At 45.9% G+C, this 19,808-nt stretch overlaps 1 protein-coding gene across 1 annotated transcript in view; it reads left to right on the plus strand.

Moving 5' to 3' along the window:
- Positions 1-500: 500 nt before the first annotated feature.
- CACNA1C (calcium voltage-gated channel subunit alpha1 C) overlaps positions 501-19,808 on the plus strand; it is a 634,974-nt gene continuing 615,666 nt past the window's right edge. The window contains exon 1 of the mRNA XM_081309259.1: positions 501-1,756. Coding sequence (XP_081165385.1) covers positions 1,708-1,756 — 49 coding nt within the window. The 5' untranslated portion in view covers positions 501-1,707. The remainder of the gene's footprint in view (positions 1,757-19,808) is intronic.

Here is a 19,808-nt window from a genome sequence, read left to right on the forward strand (position 1 = left end):
TCTACATTTGGTAAAGACAGTTGTTTAAAGACATGGAATGGTGAAGATCACCCAGGGAATGAGAGTGGATGGGGACGAGTCGGTCTAAGGGCAGGTTGGTCGAGGTTTTCCTGGAGAGGGAGTTGTAGGGCTCCAGAACAGGCTCAGTAAACCCCACAGTAAGGGAGCCCGGGCCTGCAGGGGGTGCCCTGGAACTTGCTGTATCTTCCAGTGATGAAAAGAAGCATTTGCTTCTCTAGGAAGGAGAGGTGTTCCACAGATTCCTGCCAGAGTGGCAGAAATAATTAAGAGAAGTAGCTAAGGATATCCTAGTAGAACACGTGCTCCGCTGCCTCCAAGGAATCAGAAAACCTGGGTCTATTAATCTGTTCAGACATCTGGGCACCACTGCCTTGCCCAGAGGCTCCGCCTCTCGGGCTCCTCTTCTCATCCCCCTCCCCTCTTTCCACCCTCGCCTCTATATGTCACTTCTACAACCGCTCTGATTATAATTGATCAAACAGAATCACGGAATCACGGCTCATTTTGCCGTTTTGTTCAGTAGCCCGATATGAAAAGAGACTGGTAGTTGGGCAAATTGTATTCCCTCTTCTTGGAATTCTGCTCACAGAGGCCTTCCCGGCGTGGCGGGCCCCGCAGGGACACGCCACTGCTGCCGAGGATAACGAGGGCTGGGGGCTGTAGGCCGGCGCGGGGGTGAGCGACACCAGCGCCGGGGCGACAGGGGGTGTGTCCGCGCCGCGGCCACCACGGCCCGCGTCCGGCCCCCCGCGCGTACCAGCCTCCCCAGGGGCTTCCCACGTGGCCCCTCCCGCAGACCCTTTCGCGGCCTGGGCTCGCTTTCCTTGACGTCATGTGGGTAGAGGGCTTTCTCCCGCGGCGCGGCCGACGGTACTCAACTTCGGGTTCAAGTCCGCCGCCGTGCGCCCTGCGCGTTGCGCCCGCTCCCTGCGCGCCGCCGCCGCCGCCGCCACATCTGGAAGCGTTCAGCGCGTCTGCCTCCAGCGCGCCGGGCGGGCGGGCGCGGGCAGGGGAGGGCGCGGGCGCGGCGGGGCTTGGCTGGGAGGGAGTGAGCGCGGCGCTCTCTCGCGCGCCCGGTGTCTCCCTCTCTCTGCCTCTGCAGAAACAGCTCCCTGCCAGAACGGCGCTCGGCGCGGCGCGGCGCGGCCCGGAGCGGCGACGGCGGCTCTTCCTGCCTCCTCGCCCTCAGGAGTTGGTGGCTCTTTTTAACAGAAAAAAACCGGGAAGGGGCCTTGGGGAAGACTCGCCAAGAGTGGGCAGAGACATCTCAGCCCCCTGGTGGCCCGGGCGGACCCCCTTCGCCCCCCGTCTTGGGGTCCATTGCTCTCGCTTGCCCCTCCTTTCCGCCTCTTCTTGCTCTGCCTCTCTCGATTTATTTTTTCAAATGGTGTAGCCGCCAGAGGTGCGGTGCTAAATTCTTGGAAGGGGCCCGGATGTACTGAGGATGCATTACAATCTCACTAAAGGAGGCAGTAGTGGAAAGGAGCAGTTTTTGGTGTTCGATGCAATAATGGGAATCAGGTAATCATCAGAAGGGAAGAAGAAATACTGCGGATCCACGGCTTCCTTGAATTGTGCACGAAAGCCGCCGACCTCGGAGGAGGGATTAATCCAGACCCGCTTGGGGTGTTTTCACATTTCTTCCTCTTTGTGGCTTCTTCTCCTTTTTCAAACAATTTTTGGTCAATGGTCAATGAAAATACGAGGATGTACATTCCAGAGGAAAACCACCAAGGTAAGGCTGGACTCCGCCGCCTCGCTGGGCTCCAGCCCAGGCTCCCCGCCTTCTCCACCCCGTTCCTGCTCTCCCCGCGCGCTCCCCGCGGCTCCGGGGCTGGTCCCTGCGGAGTGGCCCGGGGCTGCGTCCGCGAGGGGCGCCTCTACCGCGTCGGAGCGCGCGAGAGCCCGGCGGGACCTGGGGCCCGAACCGCCGAGCGAGACGGAGCGGAAAATTCCCGCCCCTCCCCCTCCCCTCCCCTCCCCGGCCCCGGCTTCTCCAGAGCATGTGTTTCCTATGAAATTCCAGGCGAGGGGGGAAAAGTTCCCCAAGTGTCTGCTGCTGCCTCGCTTTCTCGCGTTTGCCTTGAAAGCCCAACTGCCTGGCCGGCCGCGCCTGGGGGAGGGGGCGTTGGCGCCGCCGAGCCCCGCGGCCCCAGAGCTCCGCGGCCTGGGGTCCCTCGCCCTGCCACCGCGCGGCGGGGAGCGCGTGCGCACACCCCACACCAGGCCGGCCCCGCGCCCTCGGGCTGCCGGGTGTCCACTCTCTTCCTGGCGCCCCTTCCCTGGGCAGCGTGCTCCAGGTGGCGGGTGGGAGCGGGGGATGCAGATGTGAATCTCATCGGGCCTCCCTCCCTCCATCTCTTCCCTCGTCTTCCCTCCTCCTCGGCTCACCTACACCCACCCACCTCTCCACTGCCATTGACCCCGAGCGCGCCCACGCCTCCTGTGTTCAGATTCTCACCCCGGTGTGGGCTAGCACCTGAGGATGCAAGCGGTTAGAATCCAGGCGATGTGTGGGCTTTGCTTTTTCTTGTTTTAAGGAAATAATGAAAGGGTGTGACTAGCTCACGCGGCTCCATACTATTGCCCAGTGTTTTCTGAGCATCTCCATCCTGGGCATCAAGTGTTACCAGCTCTCCTTGTGATGGTGAAAGGCATTCAGGTAACTCCCCACTTCCTGGAAACTTTCTCCCTAACCCCCCATATTAACAAGTTATTATTTTTGGCATTCCTCAACAATTAAGGCTATGATGGGGGTGTAGATGGAGGGGTCCTGCTGGAGTGTCCCGCATCCTCCAGGTACCTCTCTTTAGCTGTCTCTTGGGTGTAGTCTCCCTTTTTTCTCCTGCTACCCAGCTTCCATCTATCTCTTTTTCCTCTCTGCTCCTTCCTCTGAATGCCTGTGGCTGTTGGTCTCTGTTCCTTCCAGGGTTCTTCAAGTTACCCTCCAAAGAAAGACCTGGGGAAAGGAGTAGTCTCCATGTCTTTTAGGTCCGTCCTCTTCTCTCCTTTTGCCCCCATCTCCACCATCTGGGGACAGGGCCATTGCCCTTTCCAGGCCGGAGCTGCCCTCCAGCCTGCCTGACTGGTCTTCCTCCATCCTGAGGCTGACGTTGGATCCGGCTGTCTCTCTGCTTTCCAGCTTGGGTTTCAGGGTGGGGATTTTGGCCTCCTTTAGGGAAGAAAGTCAAAGATCACCCTTACAGGGTGAGACAGGGCTTTGGGGTCACAAGGACAGCTTCTATCTCCCTACCCAGTGCTCCAACCCCTCATCTGTCCCCCTATCCCTTTCCTAGCCAATGGAGTCATAGGTAGATTAGGAGGGAGGGAATAAGACACAAAAGACAGAGTGACATTTTTGAAGAGTGGGGATGGATTACTCCCCCCCAGATTCTACCCACATCCTCAATCTAAGCAACCTTGCAGAGGGAAGCTCAGTAGTATTGTCCCAACTATTACTACCAATGGCAGTATACTGCGGTAATAATAGTTATTATTCACATAACGATCATCTTAAATAGTTTACAAGGTCTCTGTTCTAGTGTAGGATAAACCCCTTCTTAGCCATTTCCTTACTCTGATTCTTTTCTTTTGCCCCTCTGCTCCTCAATACCCCCTACCCGCTGTGCAAGAGGCAGGCATTAAAAGTAGGAGCACCAACCTCTGAGCTTCCCAGGAAGGATGGAGAGGAAGGGAGCAAGTGAGCGGGTGGCCCAGAGCTCTACCTTTCCAGCAACATGCCAGCAAACACTATAGCAACCTGAAATCCAATTCTCTCCCTTGAAGCTGCAGTGGTTATATAATTCATAGGAGCAAATTTGCCTCCATTCCTAGATGCAGTTCTCAGGTGAAAGAGCACCAGGATCCTTGTCCCCCCTCTGCTTTCCATCCCCTCTTCCTTGATTGGTTGGTATCACTTAGGTTTCTTTTTTTGAGGGGTGGTTGGGGGAAAGTGGCAGAGGTGAGGAAGACAGACTTGGAAGAGCATACATATTTATAAGAAAGAGGTGGCTTGCTTAATAACCCATGGGGTGATGAAACATAATTGGATGTTTAGAGTTTCAGGAGACAGAGAAGGGGAGCCAAGTGACTACCTCAGGTCAGTAATGGTGGTGATGAACTAGAGAGGAGGTTCAAAAAAGTTGCCAGGTGACTGGGGCTGTGATTTTTTCTCTTCCCAACACTTGAAAACACTGCATGCACCAGATCCCCCACACCCCAGCTTTTCTGTGGGATATGTTTTGAGGGTTAGGCCATGGAGGCCAGAGGCCAGTAACTTGGAATAGCCTGGAAGTTCACAGAAAGACTGGCATCTGACCCTGGGTTTCCGGCCGGGGGGTGGCACAAGCAAAACGTGCCTCACCTCCGGGGCACTATCTGCTCTGGTACCATGCCAGCCTCCCACTTTTCTGGGATGATTTTCCATTGCAGGTTCCAGCTAGCAAATGAGTTTCTTAATAGTCAACCATTTAACAAATAAAACATCAGAATGTCCTTTATTTTCTGGAGACAAGGAAGAGGGGAGAAACATGTGTTCTGGGAGTGGAAGACACACTGTGCTTTTCTTTTAACTACTTAGCCATACAGCAGACTAGTAATCATCATAATAAAGTAATGATCACAGTTAACTCTCTTTACAAATGGTCAGAACAATGTTCCTTGCTCCTCAGCATGTGCAGGTTAAAGAAGGCTTAACACTAGCTTCCCTTTCTCTGGATGCTGCATGGAGAGAATGGAGAATAAGGGTACTGAGGTTTAAAATGTTATTCCTAGTATTGCCCAGGTACTTTTCAGTGTATCAGAATATGATATAATAGAATATATTTAAAAGAATTATTAAATATTTCCATAGAATACATGCATTGAAATGAGTGCCTGTACACATACACACATGAGTGTGTACACACAAACTAAGAAAAAGCAATTTTAAGAGGATTACACTGGACCTAATGCACCTCACTGAGGAATATTGACAATGCGGTCACTTAAGATAGTTTGGACCTTTCTACAGTTTTGGACATTTCGTGATAAGTAGAGGCTTGTTTTGGCAGGTAGAGGCTACAGGTATAGATAGTACTTATAAATGCAGTAGTGAGCCATTAGTCCCCTGGAGCTGTTTCTTAGTCTTGGTGATGACTTTAGTTAGACACCTTCAATTTTCTTTTCCACTTAAAACTGCTTAAGGTGTTTTACTTTTTTATTCTTTGAATAAGACCTACCAAAGGATTTCAAGGAACACCTTAGTAAAGTTCTTGCCTCATGCTAGGGGCTGGACACATGATTGAATGCCTGCAATGAACAAATGAATGAATGCAGACCCTGTAAGACCAACAGTGGATGTGGCTTCTGCCTCTTCCAGTAGGTGGCGCTACAGGGCTTAGGAGTCAGTGAGGGTCTCCAGGGCCAGTCAGGTGAGGAAAGATCTGGAGGGGAGCTTGGAGGCAATTTCCTGTTGGTGATATCATCAGTTTCACGAGGCCCACACCTGTCGGGTGCAGAGGATCAGAAAGACCAGAGTTTATTTCCATGGCATCCCACACACCAGCATGAGGGAGGCACCCCAGTGCCTCAGTGATCTTTTCACCTCTTGGTCATGATAACCCACTTTGGATTTCTCCTGTTGTATCTCAGACTTACGTTTACCTTTAGCACGGACAGCATCCTGCAGGGCATCAAGGATGCCTTTGGGCCAAGTTTTAGCTGAATTTGTCATGGCCACATATTGATTTTCTCCCTGATTTACCATGGATGGTTTAGAAACCTGAGGGTCCAGTGGTTCCCAAGCCTGGTCTAGCCTAAGCGGAACTGAAGTTTGGGATCTGGAAATGTTAACCTGTGGGGTTACAAAGCTCATCAGCTCAAAGATGGGACATTTCCCTAATTTTATTAGGGAGAAAAACTCCACAAAAACAGTGGCATATATTGCAGCTGATTTCTGTTTTTAAGTCTGCCTGGGTCTCCTGCTGGGTAATAGCACAAAAACTCGGGAGACCTAGGTTAGGGAGCCACTGAGATTTGTTCTAATTTTTAGTGATGTTTTCTACCTCCTGTCCTTTCCTTTCCTCTCCCTGTTTTCCTTGGTTTTCTGAGTTGTTGTGGTGAGTTCTGTGAGGTCTGGAAGTCCTGCCACCGTGTTCAGAAAGGGCGTGTGGCTGGCTGCACTTTCTCCCTTTTACAGTAATCCTTCCTGCCTGATGTTGCAGCTGTCAGTGATGCAGGAGTTCCAGGTCAGCCTGCCTCATGCCAGCGCCTCCTGCCCGGTTTCTGAGATCAGTGGTCAGTGTCCAAATTCAGGAAACAATTTTGTTTTCAGTGTGGACTAAAGAAAGCCCATAGGTGATTTGGGAAACACCTGGGGACTTACCAAGACTGATTAGCAAAATAATCATACTGATTTAATCTATTTCTAGATTTTGTCCTCATGGTTGCCTAGGTTAATGTTGGGCACTGCGGAGAAGAGCAGAAGAGTGATTAAAAATTAAAAAAAAAAGGCATGGGGAATTGTTTTGCAAAATATCAGGTGCTAAATATTTAGCGACATAAGTGCTAAACGTTCTGATAATGAAACAGCACTCCGAGTCACGGCTGTCAGTATTAAACTAATTTAGTAAACACCTGTTTACATGTACCTCAGGGTTAGATACTGTATAAAACAAGTAACAGTGACAGGCTCTTTCTGGGAAAATGGAATATTTTTCATTGCAATTTCAAATCCAGACACTTGGACTTCAACTGAACCCATTATGGACAAAGCATCCCGGAGGGGTCAAATGATTAATGATGTGATTGGAACCCAAGTCCTGGGTACTACAGAAGAAGTCTCCTATGTGTTTTAATGTCTAGATGTGGTACTGGACTTTTATGACCCAGTGTGGACACAGGCCAGGAGTGCTTCAGCAGACCCTAGTTGCTTCTGCAGTTTGGGAGCTCTTGGAGACAAATGCTTCTAACTGCGAGAGGAGTGGAGCAGTTCCTGTGTTGTCCCCTGTTTCCGTTGAATTCAGGCTGGAGCCTTGGGACCCTCAAGAGCTTTGTTTCAGTTCTAGCCGCGTGTTCTGTGGGGTGTGGGAGCCCCACTGGGAGACCTGGAGCCCAGGTCGACTTCACAGAGAGGTGCAGTTGTGAAGTGGCTGGGGTCTCAGAAAGTGAGGGAAGGTGGTAAGAGGTCCAGCCGATTGGGCTGTCTGGTGGAGGCAGCTTGGGGAACAAGGTTTCAGGGGTACTCACTTCTTATGGACTTGAACTCAATTTAAGTAGGGATTTGAGGAGGGCAGTTCAGGCTTGCAGCTCAGTCAAAGAAAGTTGAAAATAGGCTCTTGCTTTCCCAGAGACTGAGGGAATAGTTTGTTTAGTTTTGAACAGAGGACAAAAGAAAGGGGTGTTAACTGGCCTGAGACCCAAACACGTAACCTCCACTTCTGAAAGTCCCACAAAATAGCACTCTCCATGATGGGTTTACTTGGAGATGGGCTTCTGGTGTTGTATTTGGGTGGGGGTGTTCTAGACTCTTTACTGGGGGGTATATGTGTTGGGTTGGGGTTCTACACTCGTGTTCTTGAAAGGCTTATCAACAGAATAAATGTAATGTCTCTTTGTGAATTTACTTTCCAGGATCAGAACATTTTATGGGTAAAGGAACCTTAGGATACATTCCATTTCTAGATGAGAAAATGGAAGCTCTGAAAGTGTCTTTCAAGCACGGAAGTGACTAGAAATACTGTCTTTGGTCTCTTTATCCTCCCACTTTTTCTTGACCACCCTCCATGTAGGTTAGGCCCCCTGAGAGAGCATCACTTAATATTTCTGGTTAAATTTTGCCTAATAAACTTCTATACCTCTCTCTATTTTCCTTCCTCCTGCCCCTGCCTTTATACTGCCTTAAACTAATTTCTGAGATGTTAGATTTAGGGACAGAGTTGGAAGGGTGAGGGCTAGGGGAATCTATCATTGGAAAGGTTTAAAAGTAATTGCTTAAACTACAGAATGAAAGTTCATAAATGTCTGCAAGAAATTCCTACCAAATTCACCTCACTATTTTGTCTGCAAACAGATCTACCTCTAGGCCTTTCTTATTTGCCTACTCTCTTTTGGTCCCAATGTCAGTTCTTTTCAGCCCCTTCAGGGGAGTAGGGTGGAGATGAGAAGCCAGACTGGGATGTAGGACTCCCCTTGGTGAACTGTTAGGGGTTCTCTGTGGATTGGCTAGCTTAGATGTTGGCCAGGGCATGGATACAAGATCAGCTCCAGGGTAGAAACCATGGGGACGTTTAAGTGGCAGCTGGCCAGAGCTCAGGCTGCCATGGATTTTACTTCAAAGACTTCCTTCTGCTTCCTGGTCAGGGTTGGTCTTCTAGGATCCCCTAACTATTCCCATGAGACATTCCTTGGAGAGGGGGTTTAGATCCTACAAGAGAATTTACCTAGGACCTGCCTCTGACATTCCCATCATCCTTGAAGTGTTCATTGGCATCTCCGAGAAACTGGAAGGTTTCGAGGCTGATTTGGTTTAACTTTAAGACAGAAGCATGAGCCAAACTCATGCTTGGAGATGTGGCCTTTGAGATCCCTGGAGGAAGCCACCATTTCAGAACATAGCGTTGCGATAATTTCATGAAATATTCAAGCTGCCAATTTGCCAACAGGGGTTTCTTTTAATACACTTGGCTACACTTGGTGCTGCCCGCTTGAACCTATCTAAAAGGAAAATAAAATGATCTTGTCTCCTGTCCGTTGGAGAACCAAGCCAAAATCCAGACAGTAAATGAATGTTCTTCCCCGTATTGCCTGTGGGCAGAAATGTTGACTTGATTACTCAATTAAGCTCTATTTACTTTATAACCATTGTGTCATGTTCAGTCATTTATATTGTTCCCCCCCCCCCCTTCCAAAATAATCCGTGTTGGCCTGAAACCTTTCAAAGACATTAGTTAGCTAAAGTAACAAAATAAATAACTAAATGGAAATAAATAAGGCCATAGCTGGAGAGGCAACTTGGGGCATATTCTTTGACTTGATCTCTTTCTCTGTTTTGAAAGAATCAGGTCTCATTTTTTTTTCATCCATAAAAGGGAGATGATAATTCTTAGCCAATCGATTTCAGGGGTAACCATGATACTTCACTTGAGAGGATGAGTGGAGGTCACTTTGCAAGGAACAGTGATTCTTGTCCCCCACCCGGGAGCCGAGCATCAGAGTTTGAAAAGATGACACCATGGGACAACTTTTACAGCATTTCAGACAACTTTGTAGGTGTCGTGGGAGGGACGATGTTATTCAAAATTTAAAGATGAAAATGTGAAAACAAACAGGAGAGTCTGAGATGGGCTGTCTGAAATCAGAATAATTAAGGGAGAAGTGAAAAATCAGTCAAGCTCTCTTGAGAATCCAGTTGAGCCTGGTGTTTTGGCGTATAGAATATCTAGTGGTTTTCTTTTTTTTTTTTTATTGGTTGTTCAAAACATTACAAAGCTCTTGACATATCATCTTTCATACATTTGATTCAAGTGAGTTATGAACTCCCATTTTTACCCCAAATACAAATTGCAGAATCACATCGGTTACACATCCACATTTTTACATAATGCCATATCAGTGACTGTTGTATTCTGCTGCCTTTCCTATCCCCTACTATCCCCCCTCCCCTCCCCTCCCATCTTCCCTCTCTACCTCATCTGCTGTTGTTCAATTCTCTCCCTTGTTCCCCCTCCGCCCCCCCTGCTTTCCCCTCACAACCTCTTATATGTAATTTTGTGTAACATTGAGGGTCTCCTACCATTTCCATATGCTTTCCCTTCTCTCTCCCTTTCTCTCCCCCCACTCGTCTCTGTTTAATGTTAATCTTTTCTTCCTGCTCTTCCTCCCTGTTCTGTTCTTAGTTGCTCTCTTTATATCAAAGAAGACATTTGGCATTTGTTTTTTAAGGATTGGCTAGCTTCGCTTAGCATAATCTGTTCTAATGCCATCCATTTCCCTGCAAATTCTGTGATTTTGTCATTTTTAGTGCTGCGTAATACTCTATTGTGTATCTTGACAGCTGTTAACCACCCTGTGGCCAGTAGGATCCCAGGACTGTTGATGCCAACCTGAGGGGCAGGACCTGGGATGCAAGTTTCCGTATGCCCCCTGCAGTATTGCGTCATCTCAGCCATGGCACAAGGCTCCTTCAGATCCAGAGCCAAACTGGCCAGCAGCCCTTTGATGGACAGAATATCTGCACATTTGATATTTGGGCCATCGAGAACAAAAAGGACACCACCTGGGCAAATGAGTATTGTCTTTCTTTTCAATGTGAATTTTCCAAACCTTGACACAGCTTCCCAGTATGAGAGGACAGACTGCCTGGAAAAGAAAACTTGTCTTCAAAAATAAACCTTGGCTTTAGAAAATAAACTAATTTTTTTAAACTAATTTTTTTTTATAGCAAAAGTGATGGAGGTTTGTAGATAAAGAGAAGAAATAGCTCCATAGGGCTTCTTGAGACACTTATCAAAAGAGGAAAGGACTTTGATATCCTATTGTAAGTTGTGGGATTAGTCTTTGATTTCTCCAAGCAAAAATGATCTCAATCATTAAAAAGTACCCTGGGAAACTTGTGCATTTCACTTAGCATCTTTCCCTCCTCGCAGCTTCTGGTTCCTATAATCTGTAGAGCCATCCATGTTTGAATTTTTATTTAAGGGAGGAAACCCCCTATTCTGAATTATAACATCTATGTTTTTATATTTTTAGAATGGGCCAGGAGTAATATCTACCATGTGTTAATGTCTAACATTTCTTAGTCAATGTTCTTGGTGCTTCATGTGCTCAATATAATTTCATCTTTACACTAATCCTATAAGTTGAGTGTTAACAGTATTTTTCAGATGAGGAAACTGAAGACTAAAGATATTAAGAAATGTGTCAAACATCTTCCGATAATAGTGGAGCTAGGAATTCAATTCAGGTCTGTTGAATTTTTAAAAAACATTTGCTCTATTATTTCTCCATATGTTAGTCAGCTTTCTGTTGCTGTAACAGAAATCCCAAGATAATCAGCTTATAAGGAGGAAAGATTTATTTTGACTCATGGTTTCAGAGATTTCAGTCCATGGTCTGTTGGCTCCATTCCTTTTGAGCCTGTGGCAAAGCAGAACATCATGGGGAGTGTGTGGAGGGGCAAAGCTGTCACTTGATAGTGGTGGGGAAGCAAAGAGAGACTGGGGTTCCAATATCCCCTTCAAGGGCACAACCCCAATTACCTAATCTCTTCTATCAGGCCACACCTCCTAAAAGTTCCACCCCCTCTCAGTAGCACCACAGGCTGGACACCAAGCCCGTAAGCACATGGGCCTTTGGGGGACATTGCAGAATCAAACCAGAGCTCTCCATTTGAGAAAGAATAGAAAGAGGATCCCACTACCCTTCTATCTTGGGAAAACTAGCTAATCTTAGCCTCATGGAACCTCACTTAATTTGTTTTGTGGCAACTTCTGCTGCTGCTGTGGATAAAGAGCGGAATGATTTTCTTACTTGACGGCTGCTGTGCCGTCATTCTACTCAGCCTCCATACCTAGTCCAAATTCTAGCTCTTAATGTATTCCCATGGTTTCGACAGGGCTCTCTGGTTCCTCAGATCGTTAAGCCTGGTCATGGTGTCACCTTGCTCTACGACACATTCCTGGAAAGTCTTCTGAGTAACTCCCTCCTGGAATATAGGCACTTTCCATACTCCAGCAAGGTTCTGATGAGTTCAGGGGATCATTCTTGGCCAGCTGAGCTCCCCAGACTTCATGCATTATTTATTGATTGATTTATTTTTAAATAGCAGCTTTGATGAGATATAATTCAAATGCCACAACATCCACCATTTTAAAGTGTACAATTCAGTGGTTTTCAGTATTGTAAAATAATCAACACTATCTTGTTCCCAAACATCCTTATCACCCCCAAAAGAAACCCTGTACCCAGTGGCAGTCAAGTTTTGTTCCCTCCTCTCTCCAGTCCTTGGCAGCCAAGAATTTACTTTTGTCTGTATGGATTTTCATGCATAATTGACAGCAACAATAATTCTACAATTGGAGTTTGCCTTGTAGTCTGTTTGCAACACATTTCATGAATTTTAGACCCAGGTATGTTGTGACAGTCTACATAGAGTTAAAAGGAAGCATGTGAAATTAGTTAAGGACCTGGGTGTCATTTAGAGTTGGGATTAAGAACTTTGAATTACACAAAAAATGGTTTAAAGATTTATTTTCTAAGTATCTCAGTAAAGCTTGGTCTGAAAGTCAGATCTCCTGTGATTGTTGAAGAAGACATGAATTGTGATCTTTTAAAGTTTTTTTTTTCATTGTGGCAAAATTATATAACATAAAATGTGTATTCTATTTTAAATGTATAATTCAGTGGCATTAACTATATTCACAATGTTATACAACCATTAGTACTATTTCTAAAACTTTTTCATCAGCCTAAACAAAAACTCTGTAACCATTAAACAATAACTCCCCAACTCCTTCCTCCAGTAACATCCAACCTACTTTCTGTCTGTATGAATTTGCCTATTCTAGGTACTTCATGTAAATGATTGAATGTCCAACTCACTTAGCATGTTTTCTAGATTCTTTCATATTACAGCATGTGTCAGAACTTTGTTCCTTTTTACATCTGAATAATATTCCTTTGTAAGTACATATTACATTTCATCCATTCATCTGTTGGTGGACACTGGGTTGTTCCCACCTTTGACTCTTGTGATAATGCTTCAATGAATATTGGAATACAGGGATATGTTTGAGTCTCTGTTCTCAGTTCTTTTAGGTATCTACCTAGAAGTGGAATTTCTGGGTCTGAGATATGACTTTTTGTTCTAAGAGTCCACTTCCAATGGTGGCTCCCCAAGTTAGAATCTCATGCAGATGAGAATACAGCCTTTGGAAAGCCTGTTGTGTCAGTAGTGAGGGTCTTAGATTTTCTCTGAGCTTCTAGTTCCTCTGTCAGAGATTTGACTTTAATTGGGTGTTTAACAGCCTGGCAGCTGCCTTTTGATGAGGAGTGACTGATCCTGCCTCTGTTCCAGATATAATGAAAGTCTCTACATCCAGTTCGGCTTTCACCTCCATGCCGACTGGGTTTTGTAACTCGACAGGAAATGGGTGTTTGGCAAGACACAGCTATTTAGTCTGTCTCTGTCTCCCTCTGCCTGTTTAGTCCAGAAGCACCCGGGCCTGTGGACAGAGAGATCCAGCCTGACAAGCACCTGGATTATGGGAGAGGATGGCTTCCTGATGCGTGGTTAGGGGGAGTCCTCAGTGGACTGTGTGCCCACCCAGCTGAGAGGCAAAGCCTGGCCAAATTCACAGGGGGTCTCTGCCTTCAGGCTTAATGCAGCCTTTGGGGGAAAACAGCACCTGAGGCTTCCCGCATGATCCTCATGTGATGGAGGACTAGATAAGGAAGGCAGAAAATGGGAGGAGGAAAGTAAACAGAAGGTGAAGAGAATCAGAAAAAAGGGAGGAGAAAAAGAAGAGAGCAGGATGAAGAAGTCAGGCCCTTTGCCATAGGTGACTCAGAGAAATGACTCTGGACACCCATCTCCCAACTTGGGATGGCTATTTTCAGTAATCATTTTCCCTAAAATTATTAATTATTGTGTCTATCTGAGCATGCTGAACTCTGTAATTTGAGGAAGAAGTAAACACAGATTGCTGCCTCAGCTGAACCTACATGTCTGATGAGACCTGGGTATGGATGAGAAGCTGACTTCAGACCCTGAAGGCTAGTGTACTTCATTTAATCCAGCTACTAGTAAATTCCTCTTATGTGGGCTCTGCCTTCACATCCGCTCCCTGATCCTGCTTGCAGGTGCTTCTTGGCCACCATCCAAAACTAGAATGTTGCTCGGGGTGTTTGCAAGGTAGATGCTTCTGTCACCATTTCTGGCTGCAGGAGACATCCTGGGGATCTGAGCTCCACATCCAAGTGGATCATGGTGACTCTGATCTCGTATCTGGTCTGCAGTGGATAGGATCTAGTACGTTTGTTTTTTGGTTATTTAAAAGGCAAAAATTTTGACCTATGCCCAGCTGTCTGAAAGACTAAGAGATAAGAAGGCTTTTCAGGATAAATTGACTGTGAAATGTTTCTGAAAATGAGGTATCGCATGCCAATGGCGATGACAGCCATCCTAAATAACTCTCTTCCTGCCACTGGCCACCCCCCCTCCCCAAGTTAGAATGGTTAGTCACTACAAAAAGTTATTGAGCATCTGCTTTCTGTAAGGCAGTTTGTTCAGAGGATCTCTGGATTCAAGGGGACCTTCAAGGTTGCAGACCTTTAATTATCCTTTCCTTTAAGAGTGTATAGTCTAGCAGAGATAAGATAGATACCCACACACACTCACAACTAGCATAAATGGCAGAATATCCTTGATTTTTTTTTTTTTTTGTACTGGGGATTGAACGCATGGCTGTAACCACTGAGCAACATCCCCAGCCCTTTTTTTGTATTTTGTTTAGAGACAAGGTCTCATTGAATTGCTCAGGGCCTTGTTAAGTTGTTGAGGCTGGCTTTGATCCTCCTTTCTCAGCCTCCTGAGCCACTTGGATTACAGGTGTGCACCACTGTGCCCAGCTCCTTGATTTTATAAAGATAAAGGATTCACAGACTGGTATAGAGGTGCATGCCTGTAATTCCAGCTACTTGAGAGGCTAAGACAGGAGAATTGCAAGTTTAAGGCCAGCCTCAGCAACTTAGCAAGACCCTGTCTCAAAAATAAATAAATAAAAGGGCTGGGGATGTAACTCAGTAATAAAGTGCCCCTGGATTCAATTCCCAGGAACCCTCAAATAAATAAATAAGTAAATAAACAAATAAATAAATAAATAAATACCTCCCAGATTTAAACGGAAGGGTGATGTGGTTAGATGGAATAAATAAAATGCACAAAACATATACAAAGGTGGTGGTGGTGGGTAAACCTTGAAGTGAGGACAGAAATGTAGTGATAGTGGTGGGGTAGACATTTCCAGCAGAAAAAATGGCTTACTAATAATGTGTTGATGGCAAAAGCCTTGATTTTAGAGCAACAGTGAGTTGGTTTGGCTGGAGCATAGGTTATGTATGTGGTTCTCGAGAAGCAGGAGAGAAAGTTGGGGTGACAGGAAGGCGATAACATGTAGAATGCCCTCCTATGGGGCCGAAGAGTTTGCTCCCATGTGGGGGTGATGGAGGGCCATTTAAGCATTTGAGCAAGAGATTGGTGTGATCAGAGGGTGGAGGCAGGGGAACTAAGACTGCAAGAGGGGGGCAGTTTTGAGGCTTTTGCGATTGTCCAGGCAAGAGAGGGAAAGTGGTGTTTCTAATACAAAGCCAGAAGGCAAGGGACTCTTGATATTCTCTAGCTGGGGAGAGTAGAGAGACTATTTGGAGGACAAATAAAAGATACCTGGCGTACATGCAGAGCAGAGTTCTGCTCACGAAGGTGATATCCGAAACCATGGAAATGATGGAATGATGGGTGGGAGATGAGAGATGAGATGTCAGGGGTCTCAGGAGAGGGTGCTCGGTCCTGAGGGAGAAGGGGCAGCTTGAATGGAGTCTAAGTCCGAGGAGGCAAGGTGAGGTGACTGTCACAGGGGCTTCTGTGGGACATTCTAGAGTGAGTCCAGCTGAGGTCAGGAAGCAGGAGTTAGGGGTCAGCAATGATCAGTATTTCCTGAGGAAGTCTTCCTGGAACTGACTTTGGGCAAGTGGTGCAGGCTAACCAGGTCAGGGGGTGGGGGGTAAAGGACTCCATCTCTGTATGGAGACCAACAAAGCTAGGGTTGGTGTGGGATAGTCACAGTTGCCTGAGCTAAACGAGTTATGGAGATCCCAGGACACATCGATTGGGTAGAGTCAGGGGATCTGAATCTTCCAGCCTACTTAGGTTTCCACGGTCATTCATTAGAAGAGTTGGTTGACTTCTAGAGCTCTAAGTGGTTGTGCAAAGGGGCAGAGAGCATGGGAACAGAAGATAACAAGCTAGGCTGGTGGGCTCGTGCAGTTTAAGGAGGATAGTACTGTATATAGTTTGCAGACCTCCAGTGGTCCATCGGCTGCAGGTTTGTCCCCCAGGTGATGCTCTTGGGAAGTGGTGGGCCTAGTAGGAGGCCTTGGTCACTGGGAGTATGTCCTCCAAGGGGATAGTTTGACTCTGGTTCCTTCTTTTTCACTCCTTGGTCATGAATTGGGCAGATTTACTCTGCCACATGCTTTTGCCGCAGACCCAAAATAATGGACTGACTGACCATGGACTGAAACGTTCAAACCTGTGAAACAAAATAAACCTTTTCTCTTTGTAAGTTGATTTTCTCAGCTGTTTGTTATGGTGATGGAAAATTGACTGACACAGGTAGGCTTTGGGTAGTGGAGAAGGAGGTGTGTGTGTGTAGGTATGAAAGGGTGGGCACTTGAAGACAGACTGCTGGCTTCACAATTTGGCCTCCTGAGAGTCATTTGGGTGCTGATGCTGAAGCAGAGAACCCATGGCCCGGAGACCTGAAGTCATATTCAAGACATAGATGGAAGGAAGCAGGTGATATGCGGAGGGTTGGGGTGGGGTGGGTGGAAGTAGATTCCTGACATCAAGCTTTTCCTAGACTGCCTTGAGCATCATGGACAAATTGCACTGCTAGCCTCAGTCATGGCAGGACAGTAGAGAGGAGTGTCCTGAGCAATGCAGAGCGGAAGTACCAACCTTTGGGCCCTGCCCCCATGATCCCTGCCCCACTCTCTCCATACCCTCTGTCTACACCATCCAAGCTTCCCAGCCTATGATATGGCTCTCTAGAGAATGGGTTATCCTTGTGGAGTGTTGAGCCCAGTCATTTTATGTCCTTATATCAGAATATCAAATTCCTAAGAACCAAACATTTTATTTTTTCTCTATTCCCTATCCCCTTATAACCCAACAGCCAAAATGTTACAAACCACTGGTAAATCTCAGGTTGGATATCCTTTGAGCTTTGCAATGCTCAATCAAGAAAAATATGATATTTTGATCCCTGTAATCAAGAAAAATATGGTATCTTGGATGTTTCATGAAAGACTGAGTTTTGGGTGCCAAGGACAACATCAGTTTGAATGTCATGGAAATATGCACTTCTGGATGGCTCCAAGCTAACTCTTGGTGCAGGAAGGAGTTAATAACCAGGAAGCTCCCCCAGACCCTACCCTAGTCCCTATCACGTGTGCAAGGAGATCTGGTTGAGGGGTCTGGCCGGTGGTATCAGTGAACTGGAGGCCTTTCCCAGAGGCAGTAGGAGGGACAATGGCTGCCAAGGTCTGGTGTCTCTGAGCTGAGGAGGTTGGCTCCTGGACTAGCATCAAGTTCCCTGCATTGGCCAGGCCTCTGGATCAAATAGAGGCCAGTGCCATTCTTATATGTTGGCATTGTTCTAAAGAGAAGCCCAGTTGTTGATTTCTCAGCACAGAAGCCAATTTGCACGTGGTTTGGAGTGGAGTGTTAGCCCATCATGGTGAAATGTTCAGACAGCCCAGTGGCCTCAGGTCCTTGCTTTTTTTCCTGCCTTCTTGGCTAGGGAAGTAGCCCCAGTCATCTGTCTGCCTTGCCCGGAAGCTGAGTGTTATGACAGCCCTTGTGGGAGTTGGCATGGCCGACCCAGTGGCCATCGCTTCACCCTATCTGGCCTCATCTGGAATTTTACTTTCAGAATTTGGCCTTATTCTGATGAACTTCATGGACAGGAGTGACCCCAACTCGATCCCTAGCTGGACCTGGGCAACAAAAAGTGTTGGGATTTTTCCTTTCTTTCCACTCCAGTGAAACGGGCAGAATGAAATGTTTTCCTCTGAGGGTATCAATTGTGGACTGAACTCAGGGTCCAGAAGGACAGGTTTCCTCCATTCCAGCTGCTTTTATCCTCCAGAAAACTGGTCCTTGGTGTTTCTTCAGAGTTTGGCTTGGATTTCATAAAACAAAGAAAAAAAAATCCTGAAGAAGAAAACGACCCCTGCAAAAGTGCTTGGGTTAGGTGAAGCAGAGCGGGATGGGATGGTAACCCTGGGAGTAGGCACAGATCTCCTGGAGACCTGTGAGTGTCACAGGCTGTGGCCATGTTCAAGGTCTGGTGTCTCTGAGCTGTGCCCTGGCACTGTGCAGTGCTTTCTAAGTGATTATGCTTAGGTGATGGTCAGTTTAGAAGGAAGAGAAGGATACAAAGGTATTAAAGGTCAGAGATAAATGAACAGAAATTCTAAATCCAAGACCCTTAGGGAAGGGTTTCTCTAATACTTGGGGGCCAAACATCCACAGATTCTTGGATTTGCCTGTGTGATGTGTATGTGTGTGAGAGTAGGCATGTGCAGTCCTGGGTGTGAGTTTAGCAGAGTGTATGTGAGAGAGAAGCAGAGAGGAGAGAGCAACATGACTTAGCTCGAAACCCCAGGAACACTGTGTATTGTCACATCTGGGAACAAGGACATCTGGGAAAAAGGACATCTATGTCTAGATGTCTTTACCTCTTGCTTTTTTTAGTTGAATTATTTCACTTTACGGTTCTGCATCTGCCTTACACATGCCCCATTAAGAATCTGTTTATTCTTTTAACTATTAATAAATGATTATTACTTGAGAATTGCAAAGGGATGGATTGAAATATACCAGGAGAAAACTTTGTGTTTGGACGTTTTTGCTATGTCGGCTGCATTGGGAAATTGTAGCAATGGCTCAAATGCTGAAAGAGTAGTTCTGAGCTAAGTTTACATTGAGAAAGAATGTCTTGGGTGGATTAGGAAGACTGTAAAACAACCCTATCCATGACTGAAAAATAGTACTAGAGAAAAGAATTTAGGTTTTTAAAGGTGTGGGGATGTCTCATGCTTTTATGGCTTTGTGTATGAAACTACTGAGGGGGTGTTGGATTGGGGTTACTTTGTCTTTATGCAGTACTTGTGAATAAGAAATCACATTCACTTCTAAGATAGTCTTTGGGGGGGGATGATACTTTATTGCATTTTGCATGTTTTTCCTTCTTTCTGGGTTTCTTTCTATAATATCGAAATATATGTTTTGATATTTTGTAGTTCTTTTAGCAATGATCCATGAATGGTAAGCTTCCTCAGTCTTTGTCTGAAATTGTCCACCCCCCATCTTCACTCTTGAGTGATGGTTTAGTTGGCTACAGAATTCTGTGTTAGCAATTATTTTTCTTCAGCAATTTAAAGATATTCTATTATCTCCTGGGCCCTATTGTTGCTCTTGAGAAGTCTACTGTCAGTCCTAATGAATAATCACTATTCTGATGTTTTGGAAGATATTCTATTTGTCCTTAGTGTTATGCAGCTTTTTAATGCTGTGTTAAATGTAGATTTTTTTTTCTTAAAAAAGTCTTGCTTGGACTTGATGAGATACTTTAAGAATTCATATTGTTCATCAGTTCTGGAACATTTTCAGTCATTATCTCTTTTTATAATTACATTTATTTTTAACTGTTACATAAAAATATAAAGTTAGGGCTGGGGCTGTAGCTCAGTGGCAGAACACTTGCCTAGCATGTATGAGGCACCGGGTTTGATCCTTAGCACTGCATAAAAAACTAGACAAATAAAATAAAAACATGCTGTTTATCTACAACTATAAAAAAATAAAAAAACATAAAATTGTATATTTTAATGGATTAGCATGACATTTCAATATCTACATACCCTGTGCAGTGTTTAAATCACATTCAGTCATATCCTTTCAAATACTACCTCTCCTCCAGTCTCTGTTTTATTTTTCTGGAATTCTATGATTAAAAAAATATTGA

The sequence above is a fragment of the Spermophilus citellus genome (assembly GCF_964194105.1).
Source record: "Spermophilus citellus genome assembly, chromosome: 10".
Taxonomy (NCBI): domain Eukaryota; kingdom Metazoa; phylum Chordata; class Mammalia; order Rodentia; family Sciuridae; genus Spermophilus; species Spermophilus citellus.